The following is a 26,838-nucleotide window of genomic DNA, read 5'->3' as shown; positions in this document are numbered from 1 at the left end:
TCATGTCATATGTGTTACTCTTGTCGATATCCTCGTCGGAGTCCTCACTGTCACTTTGGATCTTACGGAGTAACTCGACTGCCAAATGTGATGTGCTGGAGAGACTCGTCAGCATATTCCTCAGCAGTTTGGGCTCCATTCCCGCAGACCGAAAGGGAAGACAGAGTGCGCAGTACAAAACACGTTGAAAGATGGCACCAATTGTGGACGGAAGCAGAGGGATTGCTGGGATGCAAACCGATGCATCAGGAGGCGTTGGGACAGGACCCAGAATGCTCCGCACTCCCCGTCCCCTTCCCACAAGCCACAGCGCCAGAATGGAAAGAGGTGCTTTGTGGGATAGCTGCCCACAATGCACCACTCCCAATGCCGCTGCAGGTGCTGCAAATGTGGCCATGCCAGTGCGCTTGCAGCTGTCAGTGTGGACAGACTGCAGCGCTTTCCCTACTGCGCTCTATGAAGGCTGGTTTAACTCAAAGCGCTCTACATTTGCAAGTGTAGCCATGCCCTCGGTGATTTTCAGCTCTTTGCAGGCTGGGCAGAAACACTACCCCACCACAAGTGATTTTAGCTCTCATTTGAGCACTTTAACATAAGAAAAGGCTCCTAATGAAGCCTAGTTAGCTCTGTCTTTGAACAGTGGGGAGGAACAGGTTGAACCAGGATAAACGACACCGGAGACCCTTGGGGAGAGTCCACACCTCCTGGCTGGGACACCTGTCCCCATCCCTCTTACTTTCACAGGGGTCTAGCATTTGAGCCTCTGGCTTAGTGAGCTCCTTTCAGCTGAGGGTGACCCCTCAATCAGCACAAGCTCAGCACAGTTCTGCTCCCCTTTAGTCATAAAATGAAGGTAACAACATTTCACTACCCCTGCATTCAAAAATTATTTGTAACCAAACACCAGCCAAAGCTGATCACTTGGAACTACACAACTCCTGTCCGCTAGATACCTAAGCAGAGTAGGTCTGTTCATGTAAATACAGTTTGCTCCTGAAGTTTCTCCTCCTCCCGAACTAGCTGTCAGGGGATAGTTCATTCGGACCCTGCTTACATATGTAACTTGAGAGGAGCCAGACTGACAGCCATAGAAGCTGAACTTTAATTAGAGAACAGTTACAACAACATCTTCACACAGCTCAAGCTTCCCACAGTGGTCTGTCAATGGGCATCAGACCTCTAGAGGGATGAGAGGATAGATAAGTCTCCATGTTCAGTGCAGTCTATAGCCATCTTTCTAAGGTGGCCATTAAGTTATAGTGTTGGTGGGCTTTATGATGTATCACTGTGATCTACACTCAGACCACCAACTTATTTCATCTGGGACACTGAACAGCAATGAGATGGTAATAACTTGCAGTCAGGGCTATGCTGAACTGGAACTGGTAATCTAAAGGTGACAGGCTCCGCGGCACATTGCCAATACTTTGACCCATTGAGTCCACATAATTCTTAGTCTTCAAAAGACCAACAATAGGAGACCTATAGATGAATTGAACCTATCAGAGTACCAAACAAAGATATGTATGGGTGGTCTGTACCTAAAAAAATTGCCAAGATAGTCTCTCCTTAGGCCAGATGTTGTCTTACTTGCATTCAGCATCACTGACAGTGCAAGTGGAAGAGGGGGGAAACCTAGGAAAATGAGATAAGAAGAGAACAAGAAAAATAACCCATGCTGCTTCCCTAAGATGGGGAACAGCAAAAGAAGTCTGAGATGAATAAGTCCAGGATTTCAGTCCAAGTCAATGGGAATTTTGTTATTGACTTCAGTGAGGCCAGGATTTCACCCATGATCTGCTTGCCCTTTGTGTATAAAAAATATGCTGCCAGTGCCCCATGCCTGCGTTAGATGGAAGGGTACATTCATGCCAAAAATATTTTCTGTATTCTTCTGAACATAAGGCACATCATAATGGTCAGCTACATAAAAGCACAGGTTGTAAACGTTTGTATAAGGCAAGATATGTGTCTAGCCAGTGTAACTATTCTTATCACACAATACTTGGCATTACAATCTAAAAATGTCTCCTGGATTCTTACCTCAATTTTTTTCTTTTACTCCCTGCTCTCCTCCCTGATTTTATGTCTATCTTCAACAAATTTTATATCAATAACATATTGACACAACCATGATATCCACAAATAACTTTGGGCTCTTAGCAAAGAATTTAATCTTGACATAGAATAATAGACAAAAAATGAAATTTAAATATTGTCCAACAGCATATTTGCATTAAGGCAACGATTCAGATAATAGACAAAAAAAGTGTGATGAAATTGAAGGGAAAAAATAGAATTTGGAAGCAAATCATCAAAAGCTATGTATACTCAATTTGAAGAACAATATCCAAAAAGCTTAATGAAATTCAAGAAGAATAGTTCTGAAAGTGAATCATCAAAAGCATCTAAACTATGTCCATTCAATTCAACCTTTATTTGCAATTGGGTAGTTAAAAAAGACTTCACATCATCAAAATTTAAAAAAATGTATTCTTAGGTCCATATAACATGGAATTTTTGGATGGAAAAATAAATGATGCTCTAATAGAAATGGAACTGAGAAAGATTTGAAAGGAAACTTAAAACAGAATAAAAATATTTTCTAGGACTAAAAGAGAAGTATTAAATGACACAGGGCCTTCAACATTTACAGGTTAATATTCTAACATTGCAGGATTTAATATTATGCAGTTTCTCTTTATACAATGGAGTGGGGGTATTATCTTTAATTCAGACCCCAATAAAGATTTCACACACTTGCTCTGATCTTGCAAATCCTTAATCTTATCATCCAACTTTTGTTGCAGTCTTCCATGTCATCTATCATCTTTAATAATATACCAATTTTAGAATCTACCGAATCAAGCTTTGACAAGTCAAAGTGTGACTTGAGGGCATGAATCTCAGAAAGTACTGCATCCAGTATAGTCTGAAACCTTGATCAAGAAAGAGATGGCTTCTGCAGCTGAATGAAAAGCATTGTAAGCAGCTACTACTAATGGCACTTGAGGAGAGGTGGATGGATGGATAAATCATGAGTCCCTCCTACTAAAACTTCAGAAGTAACATTCTTCTCTATGCCTGTTTTTCTTTTGACATATCTTGAGAGACATTGGGGGGTGGGGGTGGGAGGTTAATAATGTACAGTCGAGTCTCCTTCCAGAAGTGCAGAACAATATTTAAAGAATACCTTTCTATGCACCGTTAGTATTTACACAGTTTTTATCACATAGATCTCACCTGATCTCTGGCCCAACTGATTGCTTAAAAATATATATAGAGAGAGAAAACTGAAGTAAGTTCCATAAGTACCAAAAATATGGCTCTATGGGAGGAGGTTTAAACCCCTCTCTGACGTTTCTCTCCTTTGGAGGGGAGATAGTGGTAGACTGTGGGCAACTTCCATTTTGTGTCTTGGCCCATGCTGCCTCTTAAGAGTGGGAAAAGCCTGTCAAAATCTGTAAAGCTACCACCTTATTCTCCTTAAAGTCTCTCCTTAAAACTCACCACTTTCTAAATACCTACAATAAACTGCAATCTGGTTAAAGACAAGCAGATGGAGAGTTGTTGATTAGTGATCCTAAGTGTCTAAGAATTGTGCATACCTTAAAATTTGTTACCCTGTCTCCGTTGCCTCACACCTTGACCCACTTGTTTGTACAGCACGTAGCACAAGAGACCCGCAGCCCAGCTGGCTTCTAGCCACTAACACAGCATAAGTGTTAAATAATAGGAACAATAACAAGGGCAGTGGGATTTTAAGTCTCCTCCTCCCTTGTGATAGTCTTCTTCTTATGGGGAGCTGCCTCCAGCTGGTACAGCTGCTGCTTTGGGGTTCAAAAGGTTCAGCTGAAGTCCCAGCGGGGCAGGTACCTTTCACCGTCCCATCAGGAAAAAGTTGCCAGGGATGGCTGACAGCTAGACTCGTAAACTGTTTCCTGTAAGGATAAAACTGATCTCATATAACACATTTATGTTCTGTACAGTAGCAGCTCATCTACCTCCTCTTGGATGTTTTGCCTGTAAAATTGGCACACAACAGGCACTCCTTAGAGTGATTTCAGCCCAAGAAAGAAGTAAAACCTCAAAAGAGCAGGTTGAGGCAGGGAGAGTCTAAGATTCTAATGGTAGTTTGGCCATTGACTTCAATAGAGCTAGGATTTCACCCTGAGTTTGTTGAAGCGCTCTCTCTCCATCCTGATGTTGCTTTTGAGCAGGGTCTAAGCAGCAAGGCAGTCTGTTAGCACTCAGGAGGCTGGAAGAGTGCCAGGTAGCCATGTAAGATAGACTACCAGGTACGTTAGCTGGGTAGGCCACAGGCTAGAGAAGAAACACTGAAAGGGTTTTTCTATTGCATTCCTCCTGCAGTGCACCTAAAGTAAGGAGACTGGGACACGTTACATACTGGAAATTAATCAGCAATATCCTACTGTTATGCAGCACATGAAAGCCCAAAAGGAGCATTTGGTTTATGCGTGGTCCCTTTCAGAAAGCTCACTCCTGTGAAAACAGCTCATAGAAACAAAACAACAATCCCCGCCCTCCCCCCACAATGTTACATAGTCTGAAGGCTGTGGCTCTAAAAACAATGAAATCAACAACTGTCTCTGGTTGTGGAGAAATCACCCACCAATGGTGGCTTTTGCTGGTTGGCGGTCAAATAAAAAAATGAACCAACTACATGTCACACAACATATTTCTGAGTGATACTGCAAAAGTACCAGCCCCCAGATGGCAGTTTAAAAAGCTCATTAGGGCATTTTATTGCATTCCACCTAAGACTACGGTTATCATTATGCTGAACCTATAGCCACTCAGAACATCATGAAAGCATCAGATATAACTCAGATCCTCCTGCACCAAAATCATAGGCTCCTTATTCTTTGAACAAAGGAGAATGACTGTTAGCAATATAGGGCATAAGACTCACTGTTGAGCCATTCTGATTACAACCAGGAGGGGGCAGCTGTGAATACATACAAAAGCTAGCTTTTTACCATATGCTTTTGGTCACAGTTTAGGGCAACTGCACCTGTATTCCCGCTCTGTGGTCCAGAAAAGGCATTCACTCTAGGCTCCTGGCTCCTCTCTTGATACCTCTCTTGTGCAGAGATCCACCTCCCTCTCCCGCCTGACCAGGGTTTTTCCAGGCTGCACAGTTCACTGCCTATACTGTGTTATTTCCAACAAGCCAGACTGCTTACACAGGGCACCATCTGTGCTTTGCTTTCTCTTCAGAGGCTATAAACAGCATAACTGCCCCCTGTTATAAATTACCAGCTCTTTCAAACAAGCACATTTATTCTTAAGGTGAAAGCATTACAGAGAAAACATATAAAAAACAACAAAAGAACCTACATGTATGCTAACAAGCTTACCATAAATCACCCCCATTACCCCCCAGCTCCAGCAGGGGCTCTGGTAAGAATCAGTCCTTCAAATATCCCACAAAGGGCTAAAAATTCATAATAGCTATAGCTCAGAACAAACACACCCATGCATAGATTAGTCTTTCCTTTATTCAGCTTGGGCCTTTGATCGTCAGATTCCAGGAACAGGTAATCAGTACACAGTAGTTCTCTCCTCAAGGTGTAGCGTCAAAAGGCTGGGTTTTTGCATAAGTGGGGGTGATGAATTTGCATTCACCTTCCCCTAAATATTTCCCAAGAAATTCATTTTGCACACATTGTCACAAAAGACCATTCTTGTCTGCCACATTGTTCAATACAGTCCTTTGATCATGCACGTCCACAATAATACATTACCTTTGCATTTAATACAATGGACTCCAAAATACTTAAATTTAACTCAATAAGGATTTCCAGTGATATTGCAGGAAATTGCCATACCTGTCATACACTGTATTCAGTGTTCAAAAAAACCCTAGAATATGCCCTATACCACTGAAAACAAAAGCCACAGTGAAATGAGAAGGTAAGAAAATTATCAGCTGAAAAACCTAAAATTCTATAGGCACACCAGACTATTTCTAGCACCCAATCTGAAGGACAACCAGTTGCTCCACATATAGTAGAAATTAATTTTGTGATTATTACCTTGGTCTGAGATAATGCAACTGCAGATACAAACTTTTCAGACAGGCTTTCTCCTCCAAAACAAACACTTCCTTGAAGAATCATCTCATCAAGCCATTAAAAAGTCAAGTGGCCTATAAAGCCATTAAACTCCAGGAAATACTCTAGAGAGAACTGATTTTTTCAATTTTTATCTCAAAAAATTAGCTCTTGTATTGCAATCTTTTTATCATACAGGTAGGGAACAGGAAACTTTCTTTTCCCAAGTAAAGCATTAGCATGTTGAGAACTGTATTACTTCAAATAGTAACTGAAAACATTTGGTCCGAGGCGTCTGAGTTACCAATCCCCCTCCAACTTCCTTTCAAATATATCAGTATCTTTTGATTTCTATCCTCCTCAAGCCCCCTTACTTTTGATATATTCTGTGGCCTGAAAACCTTTCCTATACTAGTCCATCTCCAATTCCTCATCTAGAGCAAGCCAGGTGATTGCTTCCTCCATGAAGCCTTTCATGAGTGAGATTTTCAGGTCTGATAAGGAAGGTAAAACAATACCTAATATTAGCTGAACAACCTTAAACATCCCCTAGTAAATACTTGGAGTGACTGGAAGACACTAATCCAAATGAATAAAGAACTTCTCTCTAGGTCTGCTAAGGGCTTGATAAGCTTCTTGTCAAAGCAAAGCTATCTATTATTGAGCTTGGGAAGTTAAGCATGTAACACAGTTGTCAACTTATCCAGCTTACTGGGATTCACTTCTTTGTAAAATGGGGGCGGCGGGGGAATTAAAAGACTATGTAAATTCTAGGAAGTCGCATACATCTGGCATCTGATGCAAATGGTCATGTCCATTCACGCACTAATTGTGTTTTGTCTCGCTGAAAAAAGAGAGTTTAAAAATGACTAAAGCAAGAGCACAGTTGTATTTGCCTGCCATATCCTTCCCTGTGTTCATTTGCCAAGTAATCATAACATTATACAAAACAAACCTGGATGTCTCTTCTCATACAAGGCTAAGAATTCTTTCATCATCAATAACATTCTGATTAACTTCCCCTCTTTTCTTAATTTATGGGAGGAGGAGGTAGTAGATACCAGGGAGGAACCAAAGAGGGGGTTATTAATTCGTATTATTTAGCACTCTCATAAAAGTGCACAGCATGAGTCAGGTACCTTAATAATGGATAATAAATAGAACTATACTAAAGTAGATCACTCCAGTGAGGTCACTGGGAAGTTTATAAGTGTAGCTGTCACACACTGCATTGATTTAACCCCTTACATGCACTGAGTTATTTGATTTTCAGTAATGATTGCCACCCAACAAGTTGCCAACAGGCTCAATTATGCATGTATCTAATGAGATTTGATGTAGCTAAATTGAAGCTACATAAACTAGAGTAACTTCATTAGTACAGAGGTTAGATTTTCACTTATGCTCTTTTTTATCGGCTATTTAAAATATCTTGTCACGCTATTTTCTTTTAAGGTTTGAAACTATGTGGAATTGTGAGGAGGCCAATAGGCCTCACAGGGGCAGTGACAGGATTAAGGGGGCAGACAGTCACCACACTGGTGATGAGAGGGTTAAGGGGAGCCTGTGGATCTAGCTGACCGTGCCTCACTACACATGCAGCCAATTGCAGGCATGGCAAAGGGAGATAAGAGGAGAAGGTCTAGGTGAGTTCAGGGCTGACCAGGAAGGAGGATAGAGTTCTGCTTCTTTTGGTGGGAGAGAAGCCTGGTTGCAGCCCTGAGATGGAGTTTGCTTGCCAACTAGATGAGTCCTCCTGGAAAGATTGACCAGAGCCTGGCAAGGGCACTGGTAGATGCACAGGCTGTCCAGAAGGCAAGTCCTGAATAGAAGAGTGGGGGCCCACTGAAGGTTTGTGGGATGACCCTGTTTCTGAGTTGTTTGTTTTATTCCTAACTGCCTTTGAATTATAAATACCCTGAAAGGTGAAAGGCATTGGTAAAAGCACCACTCCACTGGACCTCTTAGGGACAGAGACATACCAGTGAAGACGTACAGCTGGGTGAGTTATGCTTGGAGGGGCCACAAAGGGGAGCCCACCTCAAAAACAACAGTTAGAGAAGATACAAAATGTTGTGAAAGAGCTAAGTGATCATGTATATAAAGACTGTGGCTAAATTGAACATATGATTAAAACAATATTTGAAAACTTAGTTGTTGAAATTAGTACTGTGTCTTGTACTCTGGTATACACAATTCATAATTACGGTACTAAAGCTACAGTAACTGCTGTGACAGCTCTGTAGTCCAGCAGAATGTGTCCCAAGGTCTAAGGAAGCCAGGAGTTGTTTGGTAACTTGCATTAGATATTAGAGCAGATGCAACCAAATCCACTTTCCAATGAATGGACTCTCTGGACACGATTCTAATCTGTTACGCCACTTTTATATTGGTGGAACTCCACTGACATCACCACAGTGTGGGGGAGAGACCTCAATATAGATGCAAAAATTATGACAAAATATAACTTTTTAACACATTACAAACTTGTTTGCACCTTTGTGGAATATTAAGATATAGCTACAGGAATATCATAGCCAGGATGCTCAGAAATATAACAATACATACACTTAGCTAGTTACGTTACAAAATGTTAAAGACAACGAGATTTCCAGAAAGTTACTGCTCCTGTCTCCCAAGAACAAGCAAACCTCAAGAAGACAGAGCATAAAAACGACTCACATTTTAAGAAGAAGCCTAATTATAAAAAGGAACATGGGATATGTTATCAGAGCCATGAGTCTAGCTTGGTAAGTGGGGATAGTATAGGTCTATACTATCCCCCGCTCTTTCTTTTAAAAAAACCATGAGTTTAAACCCACATGAAGAATTTTAGAAATATCCTCATTGAAACTGAATTATTTTGTAAACGCACTAAAGTCTCAGAACAGCTCTAAATTACATCTGTCTGCAATTTCCCCTACGGGGATGTTCGACACCCATATACTGCCAGACCACAGCGATGCTCTAGCTTCACCTGCTTCAGACCCCCAGTACACTCCCTACACCAGGGTTGGGAGACTCCACCTCAGTGTCCTCCACCTGGGAATTGTCTTATACCCAGGGACTTCCCATCTAGCCAGTAACCTAAGTTGAATATTGCTTTGAGCTGCCAGAACACCATGAAGGTGCCTTATCGCAGCTGAGGAGCTACTCTAATGCGTACTACTGCCACTGAGATTCAAACCAAGATCACTGATGTCTGAAGGCAGCAACCTAAAGAGAGCCTCCCCTGCATAGTTAGGGACTTACACTAAGGCTGTCTCATCTGGAATTTGCTTATACCAGAAATCTGGAACTCCGCCCCTTCTACTGAGCGAGCAGTCACGCTGCCTGCACCAAAGCAATTGTAGACAGATAGGTGGATCCTGGATGATTCTGCCACCGCAGATAGCCTGTCAGAACAAGAAGCCCAAAGATACTGTACGACGCAATAGGGAACAATGTGAATATATAATGTAGTGAGTCCAGAACTATTGTAACTTTGTGCTTTGCTTTGAATAAAATGTGGGGGGGGGAGGGGAAATGCTGTTAATTCTACATCTCAATTATAGATTATTTATTATCTAGACTATTCCTACAGTTAATTCAGTAAGCTGATATTTCAGGAGCCCTTTTAAAGTTGAAATAAACTATCCGTCTCTTGCTAAAATTCACAGAGGAATGGGACAGATGACAAATATTGAAGCCCAGAGCTTGTGGTTTAAATGAGCAGGATAAAAGTGAATTTAAGCTACCTTTGTAGCCTCCAGGTCCTGGGGCTGATCTGCACTGGCCCAATCCCCCAGAGAAAGTGAGAGCAGTTTGAGAGTTTCCCAGTAGCTCTAACATATGCCCACAGACTCCAAGAATCGCTGGAGCACTGCTATGTCCTGACTATGCCTTGTTAACACATGACCCCCCTGTGCTGGGAGATAGAAGAAGGGGTGGTTAAGGGTATGTCTACACTTGGAGCTGGAGGTGTAATTCCCAGTTTGGATAGACATGCCTATGCTAGCGCTGATTGAGTTAGTGGGCTAAAAATAGAGGCAGGACCTGCTAGCTAGCCAAGTCTCGGATGGGTACATGACTGGCTTGTCTTCACTATCTTGGAGATCGATGCTGCTGCAATCAAGCAGCAGGGGTTGATTTAGCAAGTCTAGTGTAGACCTGCTAAGTCAATAGCCGAGCGCTTTCTGGTCGACCACGGTACTCCTGCTCCCCAAGAAGAGTTAGGTAAGTCGATCAGAGAGCATCTCCCATCGATGCAGCACAGTGAAGACACCAGGGTAAGTTGACCTAAGCTACGTCGACTCCAGCTACGTTATTCACAGCGATGCAAGTAGGGTGGTACGGTCCGGTACGCCGTAACAGTGAGCTATTTGTAGCGGGTATGCCTTACCGGAAAGACACAGAAGGAGCAAAACATGGGCCGCCGGCAGCTCCTCCAGCGCAGCTGTACTGCCCCCAGCCCTTCCACGCAGCTGCGTGCCTGTGTCTCCTGTCCGGGGTCTGTACGGCAGCCCCGCTGGAGGACAGGGCTTGGGGTGGTACAGCCGCACCGGAGGAGCTGCTGGCGTGGGGCTGCCTGACGTTCTGCTCCTTTCACCGCTGTGATTCCCAGGAGAGCCCTGCAGCTCAGGGCTCTCCCGGGAACCGCAGCAGCAAAAGGAGCAGAACCCCATGCTGGCAGCTCCTCTGGAGCAGCTGAACCACCCCCAACCCCGCCTTCAGCCTTGTCCTCTGCCAGGGCTGCCGTACAGACCCCGGACAGGACTCAGGAGACGCAGCTATGTGGAAGGGATGGGGGCAGTACAGCTGCACCAGAGGATGGCCCCACGTTCTGCTCCTTTTACTGCTGCAGTTCCGGAGAGCCTTGTGGTTCAGAAGTCTCTGGTGCAGTGGGAGGAGGACAGAGCCCGCCCCCCACCCCCGCAGGTAACGTGGGATGAATCAAGGGCACAGGAGGGGGAGTGCGCAGGTCCCTGGGCTGGGGGTGGGATCACGTGAGGAGTCACGGGGGGAGGTCACGTCCACCCCCACCCCCCTTTAGCTGGTGCAGAGTACTGGTAAGAAATGAATTCTACTGGCACCATGGGCATTCATGTAGCTGGAGTAGTTTAACTTAGGTCGACTTACCCCTGGGGTGGCTAGCCTCTCCCACAAGTCGCATTGCCCTGGCTATACTCTGTTTTTAGCATGCTAGCTCTACCAGAGCTAAGGATGTCTCCTCAAACTGAGAATTACAGCCCCAGCTCAAAGTGTGGACATAGCCATAGAGGCAACACTGATCTCCTGTCATGTTCCCTGGTGAACTCACCACTGTGATCCAAGGGTCAGGTTGTGTAAATTACCTACACTAGGATCGTCAAATTGGCCCCTGGAGTTTAAATTTCTGGTATAATTAGCCACTTGATTGTGTGCGAGTTCCGTATTGCTCCACTGATCACTCAGGTGGCAAATACCTGATGAGCAGTTTAGTATTCTTTGGCTCTTATCCCTTAAGTCTATTCATTGAATACAACTGGCTCTTTTCTCAACCAAACCCCTGATTATGGCAGTCTCCAGGCATCCTTGAGCCCTTTGACTCTTCAGTGTTGTGCTACATTTGGTGCATACTGCTAAGCAGATCATCCCATTCCTATCATTTTCTATAGACTACCCAAATTAATGTTTTTGTGGCTTTTGAGTAACATCAGTATCAGGCCATGTCTACACTACAAAATGAAGTTGACCTAACTTACAGTGGCATACAGCCTGCACAGTAATTACATTACTTGTACACGTCTACACTGTGCTCCTTGTGTCGGCGGTGCGCGTCCTCACCAAGACTGCTTGTATTGATTGTACTGTCAGTGTGGAACATTGCGGGATGACTCCTGAAAGCCAGTAACAGTCACTATAAGCAATGCAGTGTCTACATCAGTGGTCACCAACCGGTAGATCTCGATCGACTGGTTGATCATGGAACCTCTGACAATCGATCTCAGTCTAGGGTTGCCAACCCTCCTGCAGCCAAACCGGGAGATTGGCCGCTAACAGTCTGGTGGTGCAGCGAAGCTAAGGTAGGCTCCCTGCCTGCCTTGGTCCTGCGGTGCTCCCGGAAGCAGCCGGCATGTCTGGCAGTGGCTCCTGGGTGGGGAGGGCCAAGGGGGTCTCTGTGCGCTGCCCTCGCTTGCAGGCACTGCCCCTGCAGCTCCCCTTGGCTGGAAACGGGAAACCACGGCCAAAGGGACCTGCAGGGGTGGTGCCTGCGGACAGGGTCAGCACACAGAGCCACCTCCCCTCCTCCCCCTCAGAAGCTACTGCCGGACATACCGTCCGCTTCCAGGAGGGCACGGGCCCACGGCAGGCAGGGAGCCTGCCTTAGCTCTGCTGCACCACCACCCAGGAGCCACCTGAGGTAAGTGGCGCCCAGCTAGAGCCCACACCCCAAGCTCCTCCCACACCCCAACACCCTGCCCCAGCCCTGAATACCCTCCTGCATCTCAATCTCCTGCCCCAGCCCTGAGCCTCCCCACGCCCAAACTCCCTCCCAGAGGCCACACCCCTTCCTGCACCTCAAACCCTGGCCCCAGCCCTGAGTCCCCTCCCGCACCCTGCATCCCCTCCTGCACCCCAACCCCTTGCCTCAGCCCCCTCCTAGAGCCCACAGCCTTCACCCCAACCCGCTCCCCAAGCCCTGAGCCCCCTCCAGGAGCCAGCATCCCCTCCTTTACCCGAACCTCCTGCCCAGCCCTGAGACCCCTCCCGCACCCAAACTCCCTCCCAGAGCCTGCACCCTGAACCCATTCCTGCACCCTAACCCCAGGCTCAGCCTGAAGCCCCTCCCACACTCCAAACCCCTCAGCCCCAGCCCAGAGCCCACACCCCCTCCTGCACCCAAACCCCTGTCCCAGCCTGGTGAAAGTGAGTGAGGGTGGGGAAGAATGAGCGAAGGAGGGAGGGGGGATGGAGTGAATGGGGCAGGACCTTGGACAAGGGGTGTGGCCTCAGGGAAAGGGGATGGGCACGGGCGGGGCAAGGGTATTGGGGTTTGTGTGATTACTGTTACTTCTACTTTTTCTTTGAGGTAGATCCTGGGTTGCACTTAAATTCAAAAAGTGATCTTGTGCTTAAAACGGTTGGAGACCACTGGTCTACATGGACATTCATCTATCTAATTACATTGACCTTGATTCTACGCTACTCGTGGAGGTGGAGTTATTAAGTTGGTGTAGCAGGGCAGTTCCGTTGGCGAGAGTGAAATTTTAAGTGTAGACACTCCCACAGTTAGGTTTTGCATCGACCTAACTCTGTAGTGTAGACCAGGCCTTAGTAAATCAACAGATTCTATTACCAACTGACTATACCTGGTTCCAATATGGGATCTATACTGAAGTTCTGATATTCCACTACCTTGTGTAGCCATTTACTTTACCCTGGTGTAGTAAATTACACCTTTTGCAAAGTGGGGGTAAAATTCTGATTTCCATTTCTCATCATTTTGTTATGAATCTTGTGAAATTTCTTGTTTTACTTCAAGCCCCAGCTCCTGGAGTCATATTATATTACATGAGACTCTCAGCTTTCATTTTTTTAAAAGTAAGTTTCCGTCCTTCATAATTGCAGAACAGACCTTGAAAAAAATGAACCCTAGTGGCTCAAAAACCAGAAGGCAAATAAAAAGAACCCAGCATTTATTTTTAAAAGTCCCATGATTTTTAGGCCATCTTATGATTTTTGGGGGGAGGGAGCCTGACTCATAATTTTTTAAATGCTTGGGGTTGTCAATACTGAAAACTACCATTCTGATGCATTCATAGTACGTATGGGCAAAGCAGTGGAAAATCAGACCCTGAACATCTAAGCTAAGATCACAGACCCCTTGTGAATAGACATGTTGTAAAATGAATAGCTTAACTGGACACATGCAATTTGATTAACTTGTCAAAAATAATCTGTATGTGATAAAAGTGGCTACATTGTAATTCAACTTGCTCAATTTATATCATATTATAATTGATGTAGGTACCACCTTCACCAATAAGTGGTACTGTACTTTTAGCATTAAGTGTACATTAAATAATGTTTTTTGAGCCATCTTTTGATTTTTGACGTTCCCTGCCCAGCTCCACTCTTTGTGAAAGCTGGTGTTGCCAATTTATACTGAGACATAGTTTTGGCCACTGCATCCCTACATCAGTTAATTTTGTGTTCCTTTCCCCATAATGACTCTGAACCCCCAGCCCCAAATGAGCTAATTTTGTGCTTCCAGCTCTCAAAGCTGCCCCAGCTACCAGTCCCACAATTCTGCACTATCCTTGCCTCCGAGCCCCACATCTGAAAGGCAGTGCCAAAAGGAATCCTCTTTTCCAGGCTTGGTGTTTCAGCATTAGAGAGGAGAAAGGAGAAGTAGACAGGAACTATCCCATTTTTCACAGTGGGAGAGGAGAGAGCAGAGCCACCCAGAGCTGCTGGGTTTATTTTGCTCACTTCTCTCGTGCCCCTCTTGTGAAAATTGCATTGGCAATTCTGTATGGAAAATCTTCTCTGTGCTCCTGACAGGAGGGGACAGACTTGTGTCTGCCTCCTGCTACATCTCTTCCAAGGAGGCGGGGAAGCTAGCCAACAAGAGGGAGACTTCCCCTGGGTAGTCTGAAAACCATATGAAGGGTGGAGCTTATTTTCACTATTTAAAACCCCAGCCTCTGTGGGTTAAGGAAAACCCATAACTAATTAACATCGTTGGGAGCCCACTGGTGCCCCCATTGCAAAGTTCCTATTGACTTAAATGGGAGCAGGATCTGGCTCTAACTATTTAGGGTATATTTAGCTCTTGACTTAGTATTTTGGCCTTGGATTGGTATTTGTTAAATCTAGTATCAAAGTGCATCTCCTTTCCAATTTTATTACTTATAAAAGGTTGAAAAATTTGTGCTGCCTTGAGGGCAACAGTCATATGAAGAGTTATACATCAGCACACATGTATCTGTCATTGTGATTCTTCCCTTTTCTGCTATATTAAAGGGAGAAAGGTGTAGGGGTGGGAGAGGAAGGGGGGAAAGATTAAGCACTGTTATTATTTTACATGATCTGAGATTTGCCCTTAAATCTCCAATTATGGGAGCCAGATTCTCTGTGTAGAAACTTATTAACCTATCAATCAGTAACTGGTGTGAGATTGAAGTGGTTCAGTTCCAGTAACTGATTGGTAAATTGCAGTCTGAAGCCAAACATTTAGGAGATGTTCCTGCTTTGCACATATTGGAGCATTTAATAAATTGGATAATCTTTGAAGTTTCTATTTCATCTTTGCTTAACGCTATCCTGCGACATGTACAAGGAATTCAATATGAGCCAGTAGACATGGCAGTTTCTGTGACAAGGCTGATCCTGCAGACCTTGCGCTCACAAAACTCCCATGGACTTCAATAAAAAGAAAAGGAGGACTTGTGGCACCTTAGAGACTAACCAATTTATTTGAGCATGAGCTTTCGTGAGCTACAGCTCACTTCATCGGATGCACACTGTGGAAATTGCAGAAGACATTATATGCACAGACACCATGAAACAATACCTCCTCCCACCCCACTCTCCTGCTTCAATGAGAGTTTTGCATCAATAAAGTCTGTAAGATTGGTCCAGTGGTTGCTGCAGGAGCTAGAGCTAAAGAGTTTGTATCTTATTGCATGTTTCAGGACTTCCAAGATAATTTCTGAGCCAACGAATCCACCTCTGATATCTTTTTCCATGTCCCTCTTCCCTTTGTCTCTCCTTTCCTCTCCCTTTAAACCATTAAAATTCATGAATGGGTGTTCTTTGTACCGTATCTATGTAGTAATATGTTCCCTTATGTCCTCCTCCTGATGTTAACCATAGTAGTTTGAGTGCTGGTAAAGGTGTACATTGGCATCTCTGGCTTTGTCCTACAGTAATGCCTGTGATCTATGCTCCTTTCTCCACGTTCTCTGCTACTGTGTAGACCAGAGAGCACCTTGGTGGGAACACTGGAGGAGCATCACTAGCCTTCTCAACAACACAGCATATTTGGAGAAGAAGAAATACACTAGCAGTCACTAGAGCCTACACAGAGTTTTTCACCAAAACCAAATATTGTGCAGCAACACCTTAATGTTAGACATGGAGTGCAGAGGTAACTGTAGAGTGGAAGGCTGCATGGTGTACCAGGCGTTGAGGGCATACTTCAGATTATTACTTTTTGTGTGATGAAAATGGAAATTTAATAAGAGCCCAAGATCCTGGAGGAACAGCACAGTTAGGGGCATAAGTACTCTTCTTAATGGAGGTATAGGTATGTTTGATTTGTCAGTTTATCTGGTACATGGATGAAGGGGATTATGTGCTGGGTACTGATAACCTGGGTGGACTGAAAGGCACAAGGGAATGGTAACAAAATATAGAGGGTTAAATCCTGGCCCCATTTAAGTTAATAGAAAAACTTCCAATGGGGCCAAGTTTTCAAATAGAAACTTTTACCTCAGTTCAAAACCAGCCGAAAAGGTGCTGAAAGTTCTTACCATCTGATGGCTGCTCAATAGCCTATGTGAAATGACTCTATTGTCAATGGACAGAGCACCCATAGGGGGAAGATGAAGGCTGAGAAGGCCAAGGGAAACCCCAGTGGAGGGGGATGCCAGAGAAAGGCCCTATGCAATGCTGCGACCAGAGACAAGGGGGTGCCCATGAGGTGATGATGCACTATTACAAACACCTATTAGGTTCATCTTCAGAATTTGCTCTTTTTCGTCATTTTACCTTATTCCACTGAAAAAACATCAACAAATAATCAGAACATTGCAACTGGTCAAGAGTTTTTAATTCTCATTTCTTATTGCTTCAGAAGATTGAAAGCAATCATCTGTGTTAAGGACAATAAAGGCAGACTTATCAGCACAGTACTAAAGCTCTAGAGTATCATTTTCTTTTATAATGTAACCCCTTGAAGTGCTTGTAACCTATAAATAATCCTGCATTTTACAAAAATTCCTCTATGAAAAATAGCACTGGACTGGGATTTAACTCTTGAGATTATTTTTAAAGTTTGTAATTAAAAAAATAATTTTAGACCAAAATAATGCCATTATTATAATTGGCTTTACCACAAGTATTGTGTTGCTTAACAACTCTTTCAAACAGTTCCTCCACCTATTTCATATGAGACAGAGTTGTTTTTAACACAGGGAAAACACTTTGATGTGTATTTCTGGGATCAGTGGAGTTTTTCGTCTTAAACAAACTTAGTATTGGTCTTTGTGTCTATTTTTTCCTTGGGTGAGGTTGTCAACTGGAATCTTAAAACTGAAGTGAGCGCATGAAACCGAAGCTCTGAATAATTTGAAAGGATGTTGGGATAGACAATTAATATTTCAAATGTAGTTTGGATGGTATAGTTTGTCTGAAAATAAATAGTTATGATAAGCCATAGGACTGTGTCACACTGGCTTCAGAAACAACGAAAGGTTAGGATTTAGACTTGTGCCTTGTATAATAGCACTTAGTGTTTTCCCTTATATCCAGGGGTCATAGGAGGAAGTTCTTGATCTAGGCCTGTGTTATGTGAAACCATATGCTGCTGAAATCTTATAGCTCTGACCTTATATATCAAGTCATAGTTTGAAACAAGAGTTGTAACAAGAGTTGTTGCTCTTAATTTAGGAAATATATGAAGCCTCAGACATAGTTACCAATAACAGCTCTTTGCAATTGCAGTTAAAGATATGGAAGGGGGAGAAAAATAAACAAAAATATTAGCAAAATATAAGGAGAGAGGAGAAAAAGATAGTGTCTTCAAATCCTCCACACACCTTCTCCTTTCACTACACAAAATGAAGAATGGGGAGAGGGAAAAACAGACAGAAAATAAGGAATAGGAAAACATTATTACAGGATCACAAAAAAAATTAATTAATGTTTCTGTAATTTGTCCACTTTGGTCACTGTCTCTGCTATATCAAAATATAGCTTCCTGGAGTACTGTGTAGTATCTAAATATAAACCTGATATGGTTCCTGAGTTCCAGTATTTTAGCTCAAAGACCTTTAAGCTGGGACCAATACCATAGGGCGTGGTCACCCTGAAAATACCATGGGTTCCCAATTAAAAGGAATGGATGTCAGCTGGAAATCATGTCAAAAAGCAGTAAAAGCTCACAAGATGAAGAGGACTGCACACATTGTGCATGTCCAGTAACTTAGTGAAAGAGAAGAAAGAGCTTCAGTTCCGCTAAAGATGTTGAAAAAACATCCCTATGCCCACAATATTTGAATACCATTCTGGGCGGGGGGGAGGCGTTTGGTTCTACTTGGTTAGCAGAGATATTAGGTTAGATATGGCTGAAGTTCTACTCATTGTTGAGTGAAAACAGTGGATCTGTGCTCACTTATGCCATCTGTGAATTTGACCATAGGGAATAGTCTGACGGCTTCCACAGGTGCAGTGAGGACAACAGTACCTCTGCCCTATCCAAGTAAACTGAAACATAAGGAGGGCGTTGTGTCACAGGCGATTTTCTTCTACGGTTGCCAGATATTATTTTCCAAAATTAGGGTTGCACAGAATGCAAACTGCAGGGCCTCCAACCTATTAAAAACAGCATTCAGATAATTAAAGGATGGAGCCAATGATCTTATTTCCAACCAAGTTAAATTAACCTCAAATATAAAATATATACACACACCCTGACGCATTCATTTGGAATGTAAAACTCTGCATAGAACTGCTGCAGTGTTAGGCCAGGGATCTTCGTGCCAGAGACACATCCTAGGACACAGCCTGTGGGGACTACTTGACACACCTTCTGACTTTTTTGTTTGTGTTGCATTTATTGTATAATATCATTTGATGGCCAATATATTTTTATTAGATGGTTTTTGTCTTAGGTTAGCTTGGCACCTTTTTATGACCACTGGTAGCACTTTTAATAAAACAAACTGGTGAGAGGCACTCACTGCCCCAGTAAAGAATACTATTTTGTTTATTGCTATACTCTTCCATGCTTTGTTAGAAGATCCCCTCAAACCTGGAGGCCCATACCACCCACCTTACCTCAGCATGTGTGTATGTATGCAGAGACTTGATTAGTGGATCATACAAGGCAACTACTTTAGCTGCTTATCTGCTGTGGTCAGGAAAAAAAATGCCCTCCCTCCCTTCTCCTAATATAAGATATTGCCTAATTGGTTAACTTTTTTTTTTTTTTTTTTTTTTACTTTAGAAGAAGGTGGCAAAAAATATCAGTCACTGCAAGAAGCATGATGAGTTGGACCACGGTCTGATCTGCTATGAAAAATCCTACTTACTAGCTGAAAATTGCAGGATGTGAGGAGAGTCTTCTTTGTTATACCTGTAGAAAAAAACAGCTTTCAAGATACAGATATCGTTTTAGGAGATACAGAAGCCTGACAACATCCCTTACCATAGTTGGTTTCCATACTCAAAAATCATCTTCATTCCTTTTCCTTGTAGGACATTTGGTTTTCAATAGACATGGGATCCACTCTTCCAGAAGCCACACCCTCCACTTCAAAATATAACAGAAGCCCCTGCCTGTTTTTATTCCACATGCTGAAATAAGACACTGCAGACAGCCTGTGAGCCATCCAACAAATACTTAGGCCTGAATACCCCATTCCCTGATACGCTACAGGGAGATCTTCCAGTCCACAAAAGGGATAAGAACGTATGCTAAACATAGATTACAAGAAAGCAAAATTTAGAGCGGTCAAACCCTCTAAACTGAAATTCAGGAAGATCCTCTTTCAAATAAGTGGGTGTGTATGGTTTAGATGATACACTAAGTAGAGTTTTTGTCCTACATGAAATTCCAGTTTCCTCTCAGGCATCAGCTACATTCCAATAGTAATAAGTTCAGATTCACAGAAAACTGTCCCTTGGGCTCTCACCAATAGGGAAGCCTACATGGTTAGTACAGATCTACTGTCATGCGAGTCTTTACGCAACACTGGAGACACCCTGCTATTCCAAGGCAGGACATGATCTATAAACACATTGTAAAGTGACTGTCACTGACTAGGGTCCAAAGGAACAAAAACCACAGAGCCCTTTAGCTCAAAGCAATCTGTTGGGAAAGACAGTTATTCCCAGCTTGCCTGCAACTGATCAGCCTAGTGTGTGTGAAAGAGGGCCAATCAGAAAGATTTTTAAAAAATAGGATTTTCTGGGAAAGGAAGTAAGAGGGTGTGTGGGGCAGCTTGAAGCACAAACACTGGATCTTTTCCAAAACTACAATTTAAGTGAGGGGTATGAGAAGGTTATTTAGGTATGGAAGGTGGATGCCCCTTTCAACCTATTAAGTGGCCCCTTCCCTTTTTCAATTATATATTCAAAGGGAAGAAATCTGCTAGAGCATAGCAATGCGGGGCTTTACCTAGCATGGTTTTAATATTCATAAGGTTTTAACTTCTTACTTATTATTTGTGAAATCTTCTACTACACCACAATACTGGGCTTAAAAGAAAGTACAATAGCCAAAAACTTGCCATTTTCAACTGGTACAAACATAACATTCAAAAGTGTCTGCTTTTATCTACCACTCCCTATAAAGCAGCAAATAATTATAAAATCCAGGTTAACTTCTGGAGACAATGGTGAAAGGAAATAACTTGTTATCAAAATATCATTTGATTGCACTATAGTCTCATCCTCCAATGAGTTTGCCAGGGGCTAACCCTGCACCTGCATGGAGCCCCATTCAGCTCCAATGGGGCCTGTCATAAATATAAAGGGAAGGGTAAACCCCTTTAAAATCCCTCCTGGCCAGAGGAAATCTCCTCTCACCTATAAAGGGTTAAGAAGCTAAAGGTAACCTCGCTGGCACCTGACCAAAATGACCAATGAGGAGACAAGATACTTTCAAAAGCTGGGAGGAGGGAGAGAAACAAAGGGTCTGTGTGTCTGTCTATATTCTGTCTTTGCCGGGGATAGACCAGGAATGGAGTCTTAGAACTTTTAGTAAGTAATCTAGCTAGGTACGTGTTAGATTATGATTTCTTTAAATGACTGAGAAAAGAATTGTGCTGAATAGAATAACTATTTCTGTCTGTGTATCTTTTTTGTAACTTAAGGTTTTGCCTAGAGGGGTTCTCTATGTTTTGAATCTAATTACCCTGTAAGGTATCTACCATCCTGATTTTACAGGGGGGATTTCTTATTTCTAATTACTTCTATTTTTATTAAAAGTCTTCTTGTAAGAAAACTGAATGCTTTTTCATTGTTCTCAGATCCAAGGGTTTGGGTCTGTAGTCACCTAGGCAAATTGGTGAGGCTTTTTACCAAACCTTGTCCAGAAAGTGGGGTGCAAGGTTTTGGGAAGTATTTTGGGGGGAAAGACGTGTCCAAACAGCTCTTCCCCAGTAACCAATATTTGTTTGGTGGTGGTGGTAGCGGCCAATCCAAGGACAAAGGGTGGAATATTTTGTACCTTGGGGAAGTTTTGACCTAAGCTGGTAAAGATAAGCTTAGGAGGGTTTTCATGCAGGTCCCCACATCTGTATCCTAGAGTTCAGAGTGGGGGAGGAACCTTGACAAGGCCCATACAGAGTTTATTGCAAGATAAATAAATTAAAACTTTAAAATAAAACTGATTAAACAGCACTGATCTGCAATTCAAGTTAGGAGCTCTGAACATCCCAGGGCACTACTGCAGGGGATGATGCAGAGGCACCATGGATCTTCTTTCTCCCAAAAGTGACACTGAGCTGCTGGGTCCAGTACATCTTTGCTACAAGGATTTTTTTATTTTGCCTCATTATTTTCCACTCATCAGCTTTTGAGGGGATAATGGGGATAATCCCAGAAACCAGCACTCCCAAAGTTCTGGATTGTACAAATAAATAGAAATAAATACCTACATAGAGTCACACAATTTAAGGCCAGAAGGAATCATCTAATCTGACTTCCTGCATATCACAGGCCACCCACACTATGCAGTACCAACACACTAAACCCAAATGAAATGAGTCCAGAGTATTACAACCCTCAGGGGACTAGCCTGTTATGCATCACAGGCAGCGAATCAGGTGCTAGAGTGCCCGAGGCCCCCAGAGTGGCAGGGAAATGATCACCTGAGAGATACCCAGATAATCCTGGCAAGTGACCTCTACCCATACTACAGAGAAAAGCAAAAAACCCCTAAGGTCCCTGTCAATCTGACCTGGGGGAAATTCTTTCCTGATCCCACTTATAGCAATCAGTTAGACAAGCACCTGAGGGAGAGAATGCCCGGAACACCTCAGAGCCCTGGCCCACCCTGCCCAAGTTTCCTTCTCCCCCTGTGGCCATCCTTGATGTTTCAGAGGAAGAAATTTAACAAAAAAAACCCCCACCTCCCAGAATGCATTGATGTGGGGAGGAAAATCCCTTTCTGACCCTTCAAGTGGCCAGCTGAAACCCTGAAGCATCTGCTTTAGGAACATAAGGCATAAACTCAAAGTAAGCCTGTTGAGCCCTGCCCCTCACCATCACAACCAACCCTGTCATACAATGGCACTCATAAATTTGTTCAGCTCTCTCTTAAAATTAATTAATATCCTTCTCACCTCACTAACTCACTTTTTAGTTATTTATATATATAAAAAACAGAATTATGGAACCAAAATAATAGAACATGCTATCTTTGCTAAATAATTTATCCTCCACAGTTTTCTGAGCTTTTGGCAGTCACAACTTCCTTGCATTCTACATTTTGAGGTTTAGCAAGATGTGAGGCATAAGGGTTACAAAATACTAGCTGGTGTCTATGTGCACCACTGTCCTCTACTGGATGAGATAAGATCTGTTCAAATGTTTGTCACTGATTATTTTTTCCTAGCAGTTGGCCTATAAAAAATGATATAAACAACAGCTAATGACTATTCTCATTTAAGCTCCACAGGCCTGTGATCTAGAACAGAGTTGTTAATTCTATTCTCCATGCCCTGTAGCTGTATAACTAGCAACTGTGATGTTTGCATAAATATGTGACAATGGATGATTGTTATTATTTATTTGTATTACAAGAGCCCTCGAGGCCCTACCCTGATCATGCCCTATTGCGCTAGTTTACACGTAGTAAAACAGTCTCTGTCCCAAAGAGTTTATAATTTAAACAAACAAGATGGACACAGGGTGGGAGGGCCACAGAGAGATGATGGGACTTCCCCAAAGACTGGCCCATGCGCAAGTTACTCTGTCTTTGCCTGTATGGAGCCAGGCGTTAGCCAAACAGAGCAGCTTGCTTTATCAGTGCTTAAGCAATTCAAATTAAAATAAATTCATAACTATCAATAAAATCAAGGTATTGGGATTACCTTCTGTTCTAGGATCTCCAGGATTGCTGTTATTTTACATAGGATGAGCCTGCATACTGCAAGCACTGTAGAATCAAGTATCAAGGCTTGTTACAGCAAGATGTTTTGATACAATGCACTAATGTCTTTTGGCACCGTGTGAAACTGTCCTTTGCGAGGGGTTAACTGGTAATCTTATGGGCCAGGAGGCCTTTGATTATAAAACACAGTTTCTGTTAGCCAGACCCTTGGCTGGAGATGATAACAATCCAAAGCGGTTGTGTATGGACAGAGAGTGGGAGAAGGCCCATTTGCAGCTGATCAGAGAATCACAGAATATCAGGGCTGGAAGGGACCTCAGGAGGTCATCTAATCCAACTCCCTGCAGGACCAATCCCCAGTTTTTGCCCCAGATCCCTAAATGGCCCCCTCAAGGATTGAACTCACATCGCTGGGTTTAGCAGGCCAATGCTCAAACCACTGAGCTATCTCTCCCCCCAGAGATAGGTCAGAGGGAGAGAGAGAGATGAGGAGAATTTATGATGCACAATCTTTTCAAAGCGGAGCCCACACATTTGCAAAAAGTTAACGAGAGATGGGCCAGGTATCTGGATGGAACCCTGTGGGGAGCTGGAGCCGGACTGGCCCCATATCTGTACAGGTAGATCCCAAATCCCTGGAGCCTGAGCTGTGGGGCTCTGGATCCAAATCTCAGTTCGGGGAGCGGGGCGGCGTCTGCCTGTGCTTCAGGTGAGGCTCCTCCTCCAGCACAGACACAGCCCTGGGCTTCGCCCCTGCAATCCCAGCACAGCACATGCTGGGAGGGCCTCCATCTCTGGAAGCGACCAACTCCCTTGATCCTCCGCGCGGGACTCCAGGGCAGAGGGGCGGGGCGGGAAGGGGAAAGGTTTGTTTCGCCTGGCCTGGCGGGAGTTGTAGTTTCCCTGCCCCTTTCCGCCCCGCAATCTCTCCCCCGAGAGACTACATTTCCCAGGAGGCGCTGCAGCCACGGCTAGGTCAGCTGATGCATCACCTGCCCAGAGCAAGATGGCGCCCTCCATACTGCGGCGCTGTTGGGGCTCGCTTCTAGCTCAGCGCTGCAGAGCCGGGGATGTCTCCGTCCTGCACAACGGACAGACCTGGAGAAGGGCGCAGGCTCCAGTGTCTATCGCTTCCGGCCGGAGAGCGGGGAATAGTCCTGCGGGAGAGCGCGGGTAAAGTCCAGGTTACCGGCGGTAGTGCGGAGTGCGCGGCTACAAGGCTGATAGGTTTCGGTCCGGCCCATGCGCACCCCGGCCGCTCCTCCTGCGGGATATTGCTGTCCTGTTTTTAGAGTCAGCGTCCCTGCGCGCGTGCACACACACACACCCCAATATCCCAAACCTTCACTCTACCCATCTCTCCCCCCATGAAAGTTCTGCCCCAGTTTTCCCGCCCCCTGCTATGCTCCCCAATGTCATGCCCTTATTTGGATTCCCCCCACTGTTTCACATCTCCATTAATATTCCTCACCTACTCCCAATATCAGCCCTCAAGTTATGTACCCATTCCCCTCCTATTTCATGACCTCACCACCCAAGTTTCCCCCTCCCTTTCCCCAATTTACCACCAGTTCCTGTAGATCAGACACTAGAGCATCATATTCCTGTTGCTAAAATAACTGGTTTTTAAGAACTTTCAGAATCAAAGGAGATTTTGGAAGCTCACTACCTGCTAGGATTTGAATTCGGGTTTGTGCTTTTCCTGCACTAGTTGATAATTTAAACATTATTTAACACAGGCATCAGGTGCAGTTGCATGCTACAGTGATTGGCTTCTTAGATAAACCTAATATAGATAAAGCAATGTACAGAATTGTGTGGGCTTCCTGTTCAGGGAAGTTGCAGTTCTGATACAATCTGATGTTCATACAGAGACCTTTGCACCTGAGTGGAAACCAAGGCTCTGACTATGTGCATCTGAATGCAGGTTCAGGGCCTTCATGCAGAAAGCTTCTGGGAAAAATAAAAACCTATGTTAGAAGGGAGATTTTTTAGGGGATATTTTCAGGTCAAATTATGCCAAAAATTTAGGTAAAAATAAGCTTTTTCCAAACTCGAGTCATAGAAATATTCCCATGAAATACTTGAAAATCCTTGTGAAAATCATTTTAAGCAATCATTCTTCTGCAGTGTTTGCAAACAAAACATTGCAGTATAGTATGTGAAATTGACTAGAAACAGGCTATAAATGCAAATTAAACAGAACAGTTGTTTTTCAGAGTCTGAACTGAGATCAGAGGTCAAAATGGAGGTGGTAAGTGAGGTAGTCTAAATTTCCACCTATTCACAACACAGAAAAGAGATGCCACTCACAGTAGATTGTGCAGGTACTTGTAATTTCATCACACCTCTACTTTTGTGTGTACTTTGATCAGCAATGAAGTAGTTTAATGTTGATATTAAAATTGACATCATTGATTCAAAATTGTTCTGTTCACCTGAGTGCAAGCTCTCCACATTCATCAGAGGTATTGTTTCAGGTCTTCTGCAGATTCAGGCAAATATCTTTGGTTTCAAACATAATAGCTAGATACTAAAATTTTTTTTTTTAATGAAACCTGAGCTTCTGGATCATAATACTGTAGCCACCATAAACAAGTAACTGCCTGCCAAGCCACCACAAGCCAGTCCAATATGATTCCTTGTTGAGATAAATGCAGAAAGAAAACAGCATAAATAATGAAAGCAAAGTTAGGTACCCCAATCATGCAAACTCTTACTCATGTGCTTAACTTTACTATCATGAGTTGTCTTGTTAATTTCATTCCCACTGGTTTCACTGAAATCAATGGGATTTCTCAAGGTAGTAAAGTTAAGCAGGTGTAAGAGTTTTTGGTTTTGGGCCTTAGACATTAATTCTAACTGCTGTCTGAAATATAGCTAATGAGCCTTGTTTTTACAAATATGATTTTGTAATCTCAATCAACGCATGGAGAAAAACTATTTGTTTTAAAATACTTTGTTTAAATTCCTGAAAGTTAATCCTAAGTGACAGTGTTTCCATCCCATTACTCAGTTTTTGGTAGTGATGTAGTCAGTAGTTGAAGGAGAGAGACAGAACCCTGAACTCAAGTCTTGACAGCTCAAGCTTATTGTGTTCACTTTTGAAAGAAATGCTGCATTTGATGTATTTGTTTAATGTTTTTCCATAGCCCACTTATCGACTATATCTAGTTATTTAATATTGCTCTAGTATCTTGTCATACAAACCTGAGTTCACCAGTGAAATATGATATTTGTGTCACTTCATTTGTACAGGGCCAGATAATTACTTACAGAAACTGTCAAGCAGTTCACACTGTGAAGGGTGACCCCCATCTCTTGCCTATATAAAGGTTATGGATGTGATAATTGCAGTTACTTTTCAGATGATATGTAGACGCTCATTCTTGTGGAGTACGTTCAAAGAGCAGTTGCTCTACAGTGGAAATCATAATTTCTTTATTATCAGAC

General features: G+C 43.4%; 1 protein-coding gene and 1 long non-coding RNA gene across 3 annotated transcripts in view; one reads left to right on the top strand and one right to left on the bottom strand.

Moving 5' to 3' along the window:
• The window catches only part of LOC141986485 (uncharacterized), a 95,061-nt gene extending 71,358 nt beyond the window's left edge, over positions 1 to 23,703 (bottom strand). Inside the window, exon 1 of the long non-coding RNA XR_012639291.1 lies at positions 23,366 to 23,703. This is a non-coding gene — a long non-coding RNA (uncharacterized LOC141986485). The remainder of the gene's footprint in view (positions 1 to 23,365) is intronic.
• Positions 23,704 to 24,352: 649 nt separating this feature from the next.
• GATB (glutamyl-tRNA amidotransferase subunit B) overlaps positions 24,353 to 26,838 on the top strand; it is a 66,188-nt gene continuing 63,702 nt past the window's right edge. For both annotated transcript variants that reach the window (XR_012639287.1, XM_074950985.1), the window contains exon 1: positions 24,353 to 24,558. Coding sequence is in view for 1 of the 2 variants with exons in the window: in XM_074950985.1 (XP_074807086.1) it covers positions 24,392 to 24,558 (167 nt within the window). In the remaining variant the exon portion in view is untranslated. The remainder of the gene's footprint in view (positions 24,559 to 26,838) is intronic.

Source organism: Natator depressus, chromosome 4 (genome assembly GCF_965152275.1).
Source record: "Natator depressus isolate rNatDep1 chromosome 4, rNatDep2.hap1, whole genome shotgun sequence".
Taxonomy (NCBI): domain Eukaryota; kingdom Metazoa; phylum Chordata; order Testudines; family Cheloniidae; genus Natator; species Natator depressus.
This window is presented reverse-complemented; position numbering and strand designations above follow the sequence as displayed.